The following is a 13,482-nucleotide window of genomic DNA, read 5'->3' on the forward strand; positions in this document are numbered from 1 at the left end:
GTTAAGTAACATGCCATTCAGAGCTCCTTGCTTTGACAACTGATGAAAATGGTCTATTGGCAGAATAGAATCCTGACCAAAAGGTTTCCAACAAGGAGATTTGGACAAATAATGCATGGATCTGGACATCAAGGATATATTCCTGGTCCTCAGGGAGGTTAGAAACGAATGTCCAATTGACATATTGGCTGAGGTTACTGTGAAGGATGCTATTTCTCAACACCTCTCCTCTCCCAGGGTGTGGTGACCTTCAGGTTAAACCGCCACCAGTTGTCACTCTCTGGTGAGAAGCCAACCCTATGGGGCTCGATTGGCTGGGCGGCCAGGTTGTGTTGTAGAGTGATACCAACCAGTTAGGATTCCATTCCCACATTGCCTCGGGTTACCATGAATGACTTTTCTCAATCTCTCTCCTCGCTTGAGGCACAGTGACCCTCAGGTTAAACTACTGCCGATCATCTCTCTCTCATAGGAAAGTATCCTTGTAGCCTGATGGGACAATGGTGACTCTAACTGGAAACAGGAAAAAGATTGAACTGAGCAATGGTTTTGAAGGAGTTTGGTGGGAAGAACATTCTTGCAGTAATATCATGGGGCCAGGAGAGATTGGTTGGATAGTGAGGAATTGAGCAGCCGGAAATTGAGGTAGCTGGAGGCATATGTAATAGATGTGACTGTTGTTGGTAGACAAGATATATAGCGTTGTCAGTATTGGAATTAAACTGAGAGCAAAGGTGAAAAAGTTTCAAGCATGTTGCATGATAGAGTCCCAATTTTGGAGTTGATTTCAGATTAAATTTCACTCAAGTCCATTTGGTAGTCTTTGTAATACTTTATTAGGAAGAGGTTGTGGAGGCCAGGCTTTTATTTATAAATCAAATACAATATAGTACATTAATGAGTCTGATACTCTGAGCATATGAAGATGATTCATTCAAACTCAACAGAAACATTCTGTTTTCTTATGGAAGTGTTGAACTCCCTGTGAGCATCACAGATGTGGGTACAATTGTTTTTCCATTTAACATGAGGCGTTAATTAGAGAAAGTAAATTTTATTCATTGAGATTAGTGAATTTATTTACACATTACCATCAGTTCCCGTTCCTCACTCCCAAAGGTATTGGAACGGTAATTAACTGTGTCTCTTCTTTGTGAGTATGAATGGAGGCATCCCAAGTTTTTGTGATTGGCTTTCATCTCATCAAGTCAGCCTCCAGCTCTAGATCTGATCTAGCCTGCCAGTTTGCCGGAGCTGCAGAAAAGGGTCATAAGTTACAAAAAGGTCATTCAACTCCTTTGAGTCTTTTATCCCATCCAATTATTCCTTTGCTGACCTGGATCCCGACTCCATTTACCTGCCTGAACTTCACTTCCCTTCGTATGCATACGAAGCAGCAAACGTAGGCCATTCAGCCCATCAGGTTTGCTCTGCCACAGGATTCTATGATTGGCTTGGCAGATTTCACCTCACCTCATCTGTTCTCTGAAGAAGCTCCAGTGATTCTGTCCTCACTGCTCTCACAGCAAAACCATTAATAGAGTAAATTGATGTCCCAACACTCTAATGATGAGCAAGGCCTCCTTACATTAAAGGCTTCCAAAGCAGTGAAGTTGTTTCTATACCAATTCCAACATAGAACATAACTGCTTTCTTGGGGGATAAGGCAGGAATGAGAGACTTGTTGAGTAGGGATACATGTTGAGAGGATGAAATGTGTGCATCAGTGTTTTGGAGGAGGATATGGCACCCCATAAAGTGTAGTTGTTACAAAATGAATTGGCATGGTCACCCAACACTCTGATGTGTACATTCTTTTGTTTCTTATCTGTTTGATTTTGTAGTAATGCTCAATTGACAAGAAAGACATCGACGACTTCTCTTTAATTGGGTGGACTATCACAGAATGATATTACTCAAAGTGACAAGTCTAACGATGCTACAGGATTTTCAGAGCTCTTCAAAGGTTTACTTTTTAAGAAGAGTGGTCACAGCTCACCACAAACATTGCAAATCAAATTCCTCCCTCCATGTGTTCGGTGTTCTTATAATAGCATTATAATTTCTACCCTTGTATTTCTTCAGGGAATAGAAATAATGTCTACATTGTGTGCCTGGTAGAATATTTACATTTTGCTCTCCTGGTCAATGTGATTGGGAAGCACAGTTTTAAGGACTGAATTAGCCCCGAACACCAACACATGAATATCACTGGCAAAGTACCACGAACAAAAGCACAATCACATTTTTTAAGTTTAGCCCTGATTGTAAGTGCATGTGGGTGGAGAGTGGCTACTAATGGACACGAGGAATGATTAAATTCTTTGCCCACGTTCCTACCCTGTGTTCATGACCCTTCCCCATTGCAGAGTCCCTCTGTCCGTTTAGACTTCCTGTGGTGATGCATAAATGCACAGCGTATTAAGGCTAAGCTCAACCCTGTGCTCCTTCTATTTCCAACAATTAATTCCTGTTGATCCAAATGGTGAATCTTGATTTTTCCATCTCTATATTTAGAGCTTGGTGTTGCACCCTTTCCTGACCCTACAGTCGAGAATGACCAACTCAACACAGAATCAGGAATTACATTTCTAGTCTGATAATAGCATGCAGTTTCTGGCTCAAAGAGGCATTTTGAGTGTTTCTTCACTTCACATTTCTGATCCAACAATGAAAAGACCACCACTATTTTCAGTATCCTTTCTCAGTCTGTAGCTCAGTGCCTTCTGTTCTCTCTCTTCTGAACACAAAGGTCAGCTGCTTTCCTTTAATCCTCACCTTGTTTTAGTAGTTGAAAACTTGTCAGTCTCTCTCTCTTGCTCATGTTTGAGAGATTGCTTTTTAAAAATTCTGTCTTGGGATGTGTGCATCACTGACAATGTCAGCCTTTGTTGCCCATCCTGTAATTGCCCTCGAACAGAGTGACCTGGTAGGACTGTTTCACAGGCCCCCAGTGTGTCAACCGCATTTGGGCCTTGAGACACACAGAGGCCAGAATGGGTAAGTAAGGACCCTTCCCTCAACGGTCAAGGAAATCTTGGCTAGGGAGCAGGAGCACCTCCCGTTACCGGATGGTTACAAAGGAATCTGAAGGATCAATGTGTGGGAGACCCTGCTCCCAGTGTGCAGCTTCACTTGAAGGAAGCTTGGAGTTTGAGACTTGAAGGATAGTTCCCAAAAAATCTTCTCATTAACTTCCCCTGTTGCTCTCAATGAGTGAAACTGGAAGAGTAACCCTTTGAATTCTCCAAGTTTTTCTATGAATTCATCAACCTTTGCATGCACAGATGTGGTATGATTGGAGCCACCTGAGGCTCTGTCAGAAGTCCCAGTGATCTGGAAACGGCTCTCACTTTAACAATCTGAATATTCCACCAACCCCCGAACAAAAAAAAAGCTGCTCGTTTGAATCCAGGTCAATTAAATGGTGAAAGAGAGTTCTGTTTACATTCACAAGGCTGACACTGTGTCATTGTGAACATCACACACTAAACAATCTTTCCTCTATTATAATTAGCCATATAAAACTGACCATTCAGTAACTAATAAGGGTCACCTCCGTCACCCACTGAACTCCTGGTGTTTGGGGACTCTGGTTGTATTGCACTGAGTCCAATTACCAAAGCAGGCCAACAGAAGGACTATATTCTGATACTCACAAGTCCTTCAAATGTTGAGCCATCGTCCCAAACACTTGGCTCCTGCACCTCCAAAACAAATTTAATGTTAATTAAATAAAATAAATTAAACATATTTCACCAGGAAAAGTTTTGAATTAAGACCTCATCCTGTACAAATCTATAATCAATCCCATCTAGATGCTACAAATCTCCCCTATGAGCTACTCCCATTCCCATCTGCTACAGGTTAAACCTACCATAACTATGATGCTCTTCCATTCACACAGATCAATCACCAGTCTCTTCCCTACTTAACAATACACTGCCCTCCCGTTCCATATCCCCACTCTTCTCCTTCCTACATCATATCTCACCTTACCCTATTTGCCCCTAATCCCAATATAACCTAACCTTGTCCTTTCCAATGCTTTCCCTCCCTTCCCCAGTGGTAACTAACAACCACTTGCACACATGGAACTAGACAGACACCAACCATCTGTAAACTACAGTGCTGGCCACAGTCCAGTCACTGTTCCATTGAAGTATTGGCAGCATCATTTGATTGGCTGGGTGCCAAACATCACATCTTGAAGGTCAGTGCCTGATTGGTTGCTAAGCTGCCTTCCATTTTGAGGGCTGTTGAGATGTTTTAAAGGGCATCAGATGCTGTCAAGGTAGTGGTGTAATGTGATCTGAAAATGTACAAAATGCTGTCATCATGATGTTATCTAAAATTATGTCTCCTTTAGTTTGTAGCTGAATGTAGGCAAACCTGAACTGAGTGATATTTTCTATTTAACCAGTTCAGAGATGTTACACCATGCCTCTGGAGATGGTGAGACTTGAACCGAAACCTCCTGGGTCAGAGGTAGGGACACTACTATTTTGCCACAAGAGCTGAAAATCCAAACTGGCTGGGTTTGTCCCTTCATTTAGGCCAATAATATTCAGATAGAAACTAATACGTCCTCACTTTCTCTGCACCACTTTGACAATCAGAATATTCCCCTGCTGCTACTTGTCCAAAGACAAGAGATAATCTGAAGTCAATAAATCTGATGAATGAATGACTCTGATTCTGTCTGGAAGAGTTGAAGGTGTTAGATGTATTGACATTGCCAATTTTGTGATTGTTCAATTGCATTTTCCCAAAACTTGAGTATCTGAGCTGGCTGTACCATCCCTGCACGCAATAAGAAAAGGACACTGAATCTGAAGGAGGCCATTCAGTCCCTCCACCATTCAATTGGCTGATTTTTAACTCTCTGTACAGTCTTTTTCCCATCGCCTTTTAACACTCCCCTGCCTAACAAACGTTAGGTTTGCCCACATCCAATTGGGACCCACAGACAGCCCTCGGCTCTGGGCTGAGCAGGAAAGTGTGGACTACCCCACGGAAATATCCAGCATTTTCTCAAAGATCAAGATCAATAAACACAGTTCATCCAAACCAATCTTCCATTGGTGCTGATTCACTATGTCAATGAAAGGTGCTAAATCGATGGGTTCAAATGGAAAACTGTGTTAGGGCTCAGATCATAGGATGCAGGAACCTGAGGAGCCATTCGGCCTCTCAGGCCTATGCTAGGATGTTGGCAGATCTGCAACCTAACTTTCTAAAACCACTTTTGCCCCCTTACTCTCCAGATGTCAAAACTTTGTCAACCTCAGTTGTAAAATTAACAGTTAATCCGCTGTTTGCGATAGTTCCAAAGCTTTACCACCCTTTGCATGAAGAAGCATTTTCTAATTACATTCCTGAAAATCTGCTTCTAATTTAGAGGCTACACCCACCACCGCTAGGCCTAGGCTTTCCCAACTACCAGAAACAGTTTCTCTAGCTACCCTACTGGCTCCCCTTAGTAATATGACAGCCTTGATCAGATCACACCCGAATCGTTTAAACTCCAGGTGATACAACCCTCATTTTTATAATCTCTCCTTTTAATTTAACATTTTGGATGGGGTGGGGTGAGGAGAAAATAGTAGTCAAGTAGGTTCACTGGCTAAGTAAATGGGAGTAGGGGCCCAGGAACCGAGAAGACTTAATGGCCAAAAAAGAAATGAGACTTGCAACTTCACGAATGTAATACAGTCTGTGAAGTAACTCGTATCTCATGGAGTCTCCTTGGACCATGGAAACCCTGTAACCAAGAACTCTTGCTTGGATTGTGCATTGTACTGTATATACAAATGTACAGTGCTGTGCATAGTATAAAGAAAGATTGTTCTATACAGCCCAATCTATTGTTGTCCAATTTAACTTCCAGGTTACTACCTTCAAATCAATTCGATTATGAAAACATTGCGTTGATGCTTTCCAAACATTTGTTTTTTTTTACAAAAAAAAGATTTTTTTTAAAGTTTCTTTAGTAAGACTTTTCCCCAGTCACCAAATGTATGAAATTTTCTACCTAAAATTGTCAGACAAATGTCACATTTTAATACTATAAACAGTTTGGTGTCGGATGACTCATCCTTCGTTGGGAAATGGCGTGCAGCAACGATGCAGGTGAATGGTCGCAGTCAGAGCTCCAGGCAGCCAATGGTAGTAAGTGTTAGTATGGCAGTGAAGAGGATGTTGTGGAGGACTTGTGCCCCTGAATTGTTCACCATCATGCTGGTGCCTGCAGATCAAGAATGACATTATTATTCAAAAGACTTGCCTCAGCACGCAGGGTGTGAAATTGATTACACGGGGCTTGCTTGGTGCTGAATTAAAATCTATTTACTCAGAGTTAACTTCGGGTAGTTCACATCAGTCCCTGTCCCATAGCACTGGCCAAATCAATGCTAACTCTTTACTTACCACCACGGGGGCTATGTAGTAGCTTCTGGGGCTATCCTTCTTAACTTCTATGCATCTAAAAGGGAGAGGGGAGTGGGGGGTGTGGTGCATAATTTCAGGCTTTGTATGTTCCAAGCACATATGTGCCAGGGACTTGATGCTGTAGCATTGCAGTTCCATTTTTGGATCATGCTCCTTTGGTTCCCCATTGGGAGATGAGAGATTGGTAAATTTACGTTGTGTGCTGGATAATTGTTGGTGATTCCTTATGGTACAGCAGGTATGCAGGCGCACATGGCATGAGTGTGTATGTCTACTTTAGGAGGCACCCATGTTCCTTCCTGACGTATTGATTTCCCTGTGACTCAAAACCTATCAGTCATTCCATATCAGTCCCAACTACACTGCAACAGTCAACTCAATACAAACTCTACGGGAAAACAGGATGAGAATAGTTACGTGATTGCCTTTGACCTGCATGGACTCAATGGGCTGAATTGTACCTTTCTGTGCTGTAGATCTCTATGAATCTGTACTGAGGGAATGAGTCTCGGTTATCACACAACGGAGACACAGGAAATGCCGGCCCTCATTTGGACTATTCCCAATCTGTGTTCCCAGGCATGTTATTAAGATGCTGTGTGCTCCATTCTGCCAGTGGTTGTCCTCCGTTTTCGATGCGTTATGGACATCATTACAGTAGTGCACAGGGCCTATTGGTGAAAATTGCCAACCTATGTCAGGTTTTGTATGAATTTTCGGCCTGCAAAGGACAATTTACAGATTTATCTGGTCTTATATCGGATGGTCAAACCTGTAGCTTGTTTGGCTCCATCAACCTTATTTCTAGCTCAGTTGGCTGGAAGACTGGTTTGCAATGCGGTGACACCCACAGTGTGGGCTCAATTCCTGCATTGGCCAATGTTACCATGAAGGACACTTCCTTCTCAACCTCTCTCCTTGCCCGAGGGATGATGACCCTCAGGTAAAACCACTACCAATCATCTTTCTGTGATGAGAGAGCAGCCTATAGTCTGGTATGACTGTGGTGATTTTGCCCTTATCCCTTTGACACAGAGATAAACTGTGATCTTGAACTGATGGTGACTATAACAAACTGAACCCCAGAAACATTTGACTAAGAGTTACCTGAACCTGGTCAGATGCAGCCACTTGACCAGTGGGAGAGAGTGGAATGTTATAGGATGGAGATTGCAGCCAGGGATCAGGTCTGATGAATGGCACCATGGGGGAAGGGGATGGGAGATAATGATTGGGTAAGTGGAAATCCCAGGTTATGGTGACTTCCTTGAGAGAAACAAGGGAAAAATTACTCTCAGCTGTTGGCCTGTAAGGAAAACTAGGACTGGGAAAAAGTGAAGACAGTAAACTAGACTCAAGACATTAATCCTGATCCTCTCTCCACAGACTTGCTGAGTTTCTCCAGCATTCTCTATGTTAGTTCAGATTTTCAGAATCACAGTATTTTGCCTTTAAATGATACACAGTCCTCCTGGAATACAATCTTTCTGCGAGTCTAGCCTGATGGGGAGACCATTGCTCCTTGTCACCCACCCCTTTTTCTCCAATTCCCCACAAATCCGACACTCTTCCTGCCTTCTCCTTGTCCCATTCAAGTCTTGAACTAAACAAACATTTCTAGCCCTGCTCTCTCTTGACATTATCAGGACCTTTCTACATATCTAACAAAACTCTTTGCTACCTACCTGTGAGTGCCCTCCATCTCATAGAATCCCTACAGCGTGGAAACAGGCCATTCAGCCCAGTGTGTCCACACTGGCCCTCGGAACAGTAACCCACCCAGCCCCATTCTCCTATTACTTACATTTTCCCTGAATGATGCACCTAACTTACACATCCCTGAACACCATGGGCAATCTAGCATGGCCAATTCACCTGACCTGCACATCTCTGGATTGTGGGAGGAAACTGGAGCATTCGGAGGAAACCTATGCAGACATGGGGAGAATGTGCAAACTCCACACAGACAGTCACCTGAGGATGGAATTGAACCAAGGTCCCTGGTGCTGTGAGGCAGCAGTGCTAACCACTGAGCCACCGTGCCACCCATCTGTTTAACCTCAGGATCTGGTGCAAAGGCAAATGGAATGACAGGGATTGAACTCCCATGCCATCTTGGAACTCTTTGTTTCTACTCAGCCAGGAGGATCACAACTACGGCTCAAACAAACTGCTGACACAAGTCAGCTACAGCTCAGTTTGTAAACTAGCCTGCTTCTTGCAACTATCTGACGTCAGTGGGTTAAACTAAGCAATTGAGTCAAGGGTGCAATCAGCTCCCCCATGTTTACAAGCAGATAATGCTGCTATGAGTGGCCCCCAGCAGGCACTACATGTTGGCAAAGCGTTGCGTGGAAATGTTGATCCAACGTGTCTGGGGCTTATTACACATTCCCTCAAAGAGTAATGTGCTCCCGGGGGGTCCATCAATGAGACAGACAGAGAGACAAACACATCAGCGAGACCCCGGGGGGAAAGGACGAGGGAGCCCGACAGGTGCCTGTAACCCCAGGCTGAAAAATTACTCAAAGAACAAACAACTTGACCAGACTCCCCAGAAATACTCTCATCATTAGTTTACCAAAATTCCAGAGAAATCTCCACAGCATTTCCATGGCTCAGTATCGTAATATCTCAGTTCCACAGAATCTCAGAATGGTCATAGTGTAGGTGGGTGCCATTTGGCCCTTCGAGTCTATGCTAGCTCTTTGTGAGAATCTCAGTTCATCTCACTTCCTTGCCTTTTTTCCCATAAACCTGCACATTGTCTTCAGACGATCTTCCAATTCCCTTTTCAAAACCCACAAGTGAATCTGCTTCCACCCCAAAATCTAACTCCACAGTGCATGAAAATGTTTTTCTTTGTGTTGTCATTGCTTTATTTTTGTCAATCCCTGACATTGTTGTTCCCTGGTGGGAACAACAGTTTCTTCCTAACTACCTTATCCACAACCCTCACCGTTTTGTAAATGGATTCGCGTTTTCGTCTGTGGATCTGTACCTTGACGTGTGTGTGTGTGTGCGCGTGCGCGAGCTTAGTTTAGCTCAACTGGCTAGACCACTATTCATTGGTTTGCAATGTCCAGTGATGCCATAGCATGGTTTCAATCTCTGCACCGGCTGTGGGTGTCATCAAGGATTCTCTTCTGTGGCCCTCAGATTAAACCACCACCAGTCGTCTCTCTCTCTAATGGGAGAGTGGTCTGATGGGCTGTGACAACTTTGCCTTTAATCTCTTGATGACAAAGAGGACCTTGATTTCTGACAAAGCATTTTGAAGTGACCCTTGAGAAAGCATTGAAGCCTCCCTTGGTTTTATCCTTCCCTGAAATGGTCACAGGGAAGATTCCAACTTGACAGTGGGTCAGCCTGTGTGTGCCTGTAAGGGATATCAGTCATAGCTGGTGGATTAGTTCATGAGGAAATCTCAGTTAGTGCAGAATCTCAGCACTGGACCAGAACCAGATCAGCTCCATCTCTTTGGGCTTTCTCAGGTCAATTGCTGATCCTAAGATGTTGGAGCTGAGTAGGCTATTCAGCCCATTGAGTCTACTCTGCTAGTCAATGAGGTCATGGCTGATCTGATAATCCTCAACTTGGCTTTCCAGCCTTTTCCACTTCATCTATTGTCCCCTTCCTGATTAAAAATCTGTCTCTCTCAGCCTTGAATATACTGAATCACCCAGCCTTGACTGCCCTCTGCAGTAAAGAATTCTACAGATTCACTACCCTCTGAGAGAAGAAGATTTAGTATCATTGAGCAACAACCAAAGTAACTCTAATCAGAGGGGATGGTAGGACAATGGTGATGTCCTGGATTTGTAAATCAGATGCCTGGATGAATGCAGTGGGGGCATGGGTTCAAATCCCACCTTGGTATTTGGAGGAGTTTAAATTCAATTACTCCATGAGCCTTGGGGAAGGTGTTTGCCATGGTAATGGTGACCATGAAAAACTGCATTATTATTTTAAAAAAAAGATGTCTAGCCCATTTATGTCCTTCAGGGGAGGAAATCTGCTATGGTTACCCAGTCTGGCCTACCACCAATGTGGTTGACTCTGAAATGACCTAAGAACTCATCAGGTTAGAGATGGTTCAGGAGCACCTGCTCAAGGGTAATTAGAGAAGGGTATTAAATGCTGTCAGTGATTCTCACATTCCAAGCATCAATTTTTTAAAAATTGTTTTAAGAGCACAAATAATAGACAAATAATAGCCGTGAGGGAAGAGCTTCACTGTCTGGTTTCCAAATTGTATTGTTCCAACTGGCTCTGCCACCATCTCCTCATCTTTCAGTTCAAGTCTCTGTCAAAGCTCAGAGAGGTTACTGACTCGTGCTGACCTGAGCTCTTCGATATTCGGATCTTTGCAGCCGCACCATCTCCTCCTTCGCCAGAGGCACGGATCATCACCAGGTAGCTCATGTCATTGGTAAATGGGATTTGCACCGAGTTCTTACTGGTTTCTATCATTTTGATTTCTGATTGATCTTCAGCCTTGTACAGTACCTAAAATAACAAGCAGTTTCTTATTAGGATAGTTGTTAGATTGCACAGAAAGGCTTGTATGCATCACACCTTCTGAACACATCCCACAATATTGTCTCCAGAATTTTACACGTCATCAATCATTTCTCAAGGTGTGTGGGTTTGTGTGTGTTGTGAGTGTGCATGCGTGTGTGTCTGTCTGTCTGTGTTTTTCAAAGAACACACATTGACTAGGAGAGAGAAAAATATCTTTTTCTTCAAATAGTGTGACGACATCTTTCTTATTCACCAGAATCGCTGCGAGAGACTGTCATAGCCAGTTTTGGAAAATTATGTGTAATTTTGGTCTCCTTCCTATCAGAAGGATGTTGTGAAACTTGAAAGGGTTCAGAAAAGATTTAAAATGATGTTGCTAGGGTTGGAAGGTTTGGGCTATAGGAAGAGGCTGAATAGGCTGGGGATGTTTTCTCTGGAGCATTGGAGGCTGAGGGTGACCTTACACAAGTTTACAAGATCATGAGGGGCATGGATAGGATAAATGGACAAAAATTTTTCCCTGGGGTTGGGGGGGAGGTACTTAGAACTAGAGGGCATAGGTTTAGGGTGAGAGGGGAAAGATATAAAAGAGACCTAAGATTAGATTAGATTACTTACAGTGTGGAAACAGGCCCTTCGGCCCAACAAGTCCACACTGAACCGCCAAAGCGCAACCCACCCATACCCCTACATTTACCCCTTACCTAACACTACGGGCAATTTAACATGGCCAATTCACCTGACCCGCACATCTTTGGACTGTGGGAGGAAACCGGAGCACCCGGAGGAAACCCACGCAGACACGGGGAGAACGTGCAAACTCCACACAGTCAGTTGCCTGAGTCGGGAATTGAACCCAGGTCACAGGCGCTGTGAGGCAGCAGTGCTAACCATTGTGCCACCGAGGGGCAACCTTTTCACACAGAGGGTGGTACGTGTATGGAATAAGCTGCCAGAGGAAGTGGTGGAGGCTGGTACAATTACATCATTTAAATGGCATCTGGATGGGTATATGGATATGAAGGCTTTAGAGGGATATGGGCCAAGTGCTGGCGAATGGGATGAGATTAGTTTAGCATATCTGGTTGGCATGGACAAGTTGGACTGAAGGGTCTGTTTCCGTGCTGTACATCTCTATGACAGGGCAGAATCTTTGGCCTGAGAGGGGTGCTGTTGTGGCAGTGGGGACGGGTCCTGCCTTTGAACCAGGTAATCCCCACTTTAAATCTCAGTCCAGGGCCTGATGGCCAACCAAGATATGTTCACAATGTAGCTCAACATGTTGAGTATCAACTTGTAAAGCCTTCCAATCCTATGCCAAGAAAAGGAGTAATATAGAACATAGAACATTACAGTGCAGTACAGGCCCTTCGGCCCTTAATGTTGTGCCGCCCTGTCATACTAATCTGAAGCCCATCCCACCTACACTATTCCATGTACGTCCATATGCCTGTCCAATGACGTCTTAAATGCACTTAAACTTGGCGAATCTACTACTGTTGCAGGCAAAGTATTCCATACCCTTACTACTCTCTGAGTAAAGAAACTACCTCTGACATCTGTCTTAAACCTATCTCCCCTCACTTTAAAGTTGTGTCCCCTCGTGTTTGCCATTCCCATACCTGGAAAAAGGCTCTCCCTGTCAACCCTATCTAACCCTCTGATTATCTTGTATGTCTCTATTAAGTCAGCTCTCAACCTTCTTCTCTCTAACGAGAACAACCTCAACATCCTCAGCCTTTCCTCATAAGACATTCCTTCCATTCCAGGCAATATCCTAGTAAATCTCCTCTGCATCCTTTCCAAAGCTTCCACATTCTTCTTATAATGCGGTGACCAGAACTGTATACAATACTCAAGTGTGGCCATATCAGAGCTTTGTACAGCTGCAGCATAACCTCCTGGTTCCGGAACTCAATCCCTCTCTTAATCAAGGCCAAGACACTGTACGCCTTCTTAACAACCCTGTCAATCTGGGTGGCAACTTTCAGGGATCTGTGTACATGGACACCGAGATCTCTCTGTTCATCTGCACTTCCAAGAATCTTACCATCAGCCCAGTACTTTGCATTCTGATTACTCCATCCAAAGTGTATCACCTCACACTTGTCCACATTAAACTCCATTTGCCACCTCTCAGCCCAACTCTGCATCCTATCTATGTCTCTCTGAAACCCTACTACATCCTTCGTCACTATCCACAACTCCACCGACCTTAGTGTCGTCCGCAAATTTACTAACCCATCCTTCTAAGCCCTCATCCAGGTCATTTATAAAAATGATGAACAGCAGTGGACCCAACACCGACCCTTGCGGTATGCCACTAGTAACTGGATACCAAGATGAACATGTTCCATCAACTACAACCCTTCGTTTTCTTTCAGCAAACAGTTAATAGTCGAAGAGATTCCTGGTCAGCCAGAAAGAACATTTTTAGAAACATGTTTTACAACATGTTTGTAAAAATGTACATTGACACAGCAACTCAGACTCTCTGGGAGGGGGGAC

At 43.8% G+C, this 13,482-nt stretch overlaps 1 protein-coding gene across 2 annotated transcripts in view; it reads right to left on the reverse strand.

The window, feature by feature from the left end:
* Positions 1–844: 844 nt before the first annotated feature.
* Positions 845–13,482, reverse strand: part of cntn2 (contactin 2) — a 224,344-nt gene continuing 211,706 nt past the window's right edge. The window contains exons 22-23 of one of the 2 annotated variants that reach the window (XM_060845329.1): positions 10,794–10,959; positions 845–1,254 (exon numbers count right to left, since the gene is read on the reverse strand). In XM_060845329.1, coding sequence (XP_060701312.1) covers positions 1,196–1,254; positions 10,794–10,959 — 225 coding nt within the window. In that variant the 3' untranslated portion in view covers positions 845–1,195. Of the gene's footprint in view, positions 1,255–6,009; positions 6,248–10,793; positions 10,960–13,482 lie in introns of those variants that run through there. The other variant, XM_060845328.1, reaches the window with a different exon arrangement.

Source organism: Hemiscyllium ocellatum, chromosome 26 (genome assembly GCF_020745735.1).
Source record: "Hemiscyllium ocellatum isolate sHemOce1 chromosome 26, sHemOce1.pat.X.cur, whole genome shotgun sequence".
In the NCBI taxonomy this organism is placed as follows: Eukaryota; Metazoa; Chordata; class Chondrichthyes; order Orectolobiformes; family Hemiscylliidae; genus Hemiscyllium; species Hemiscyllium ocellatum.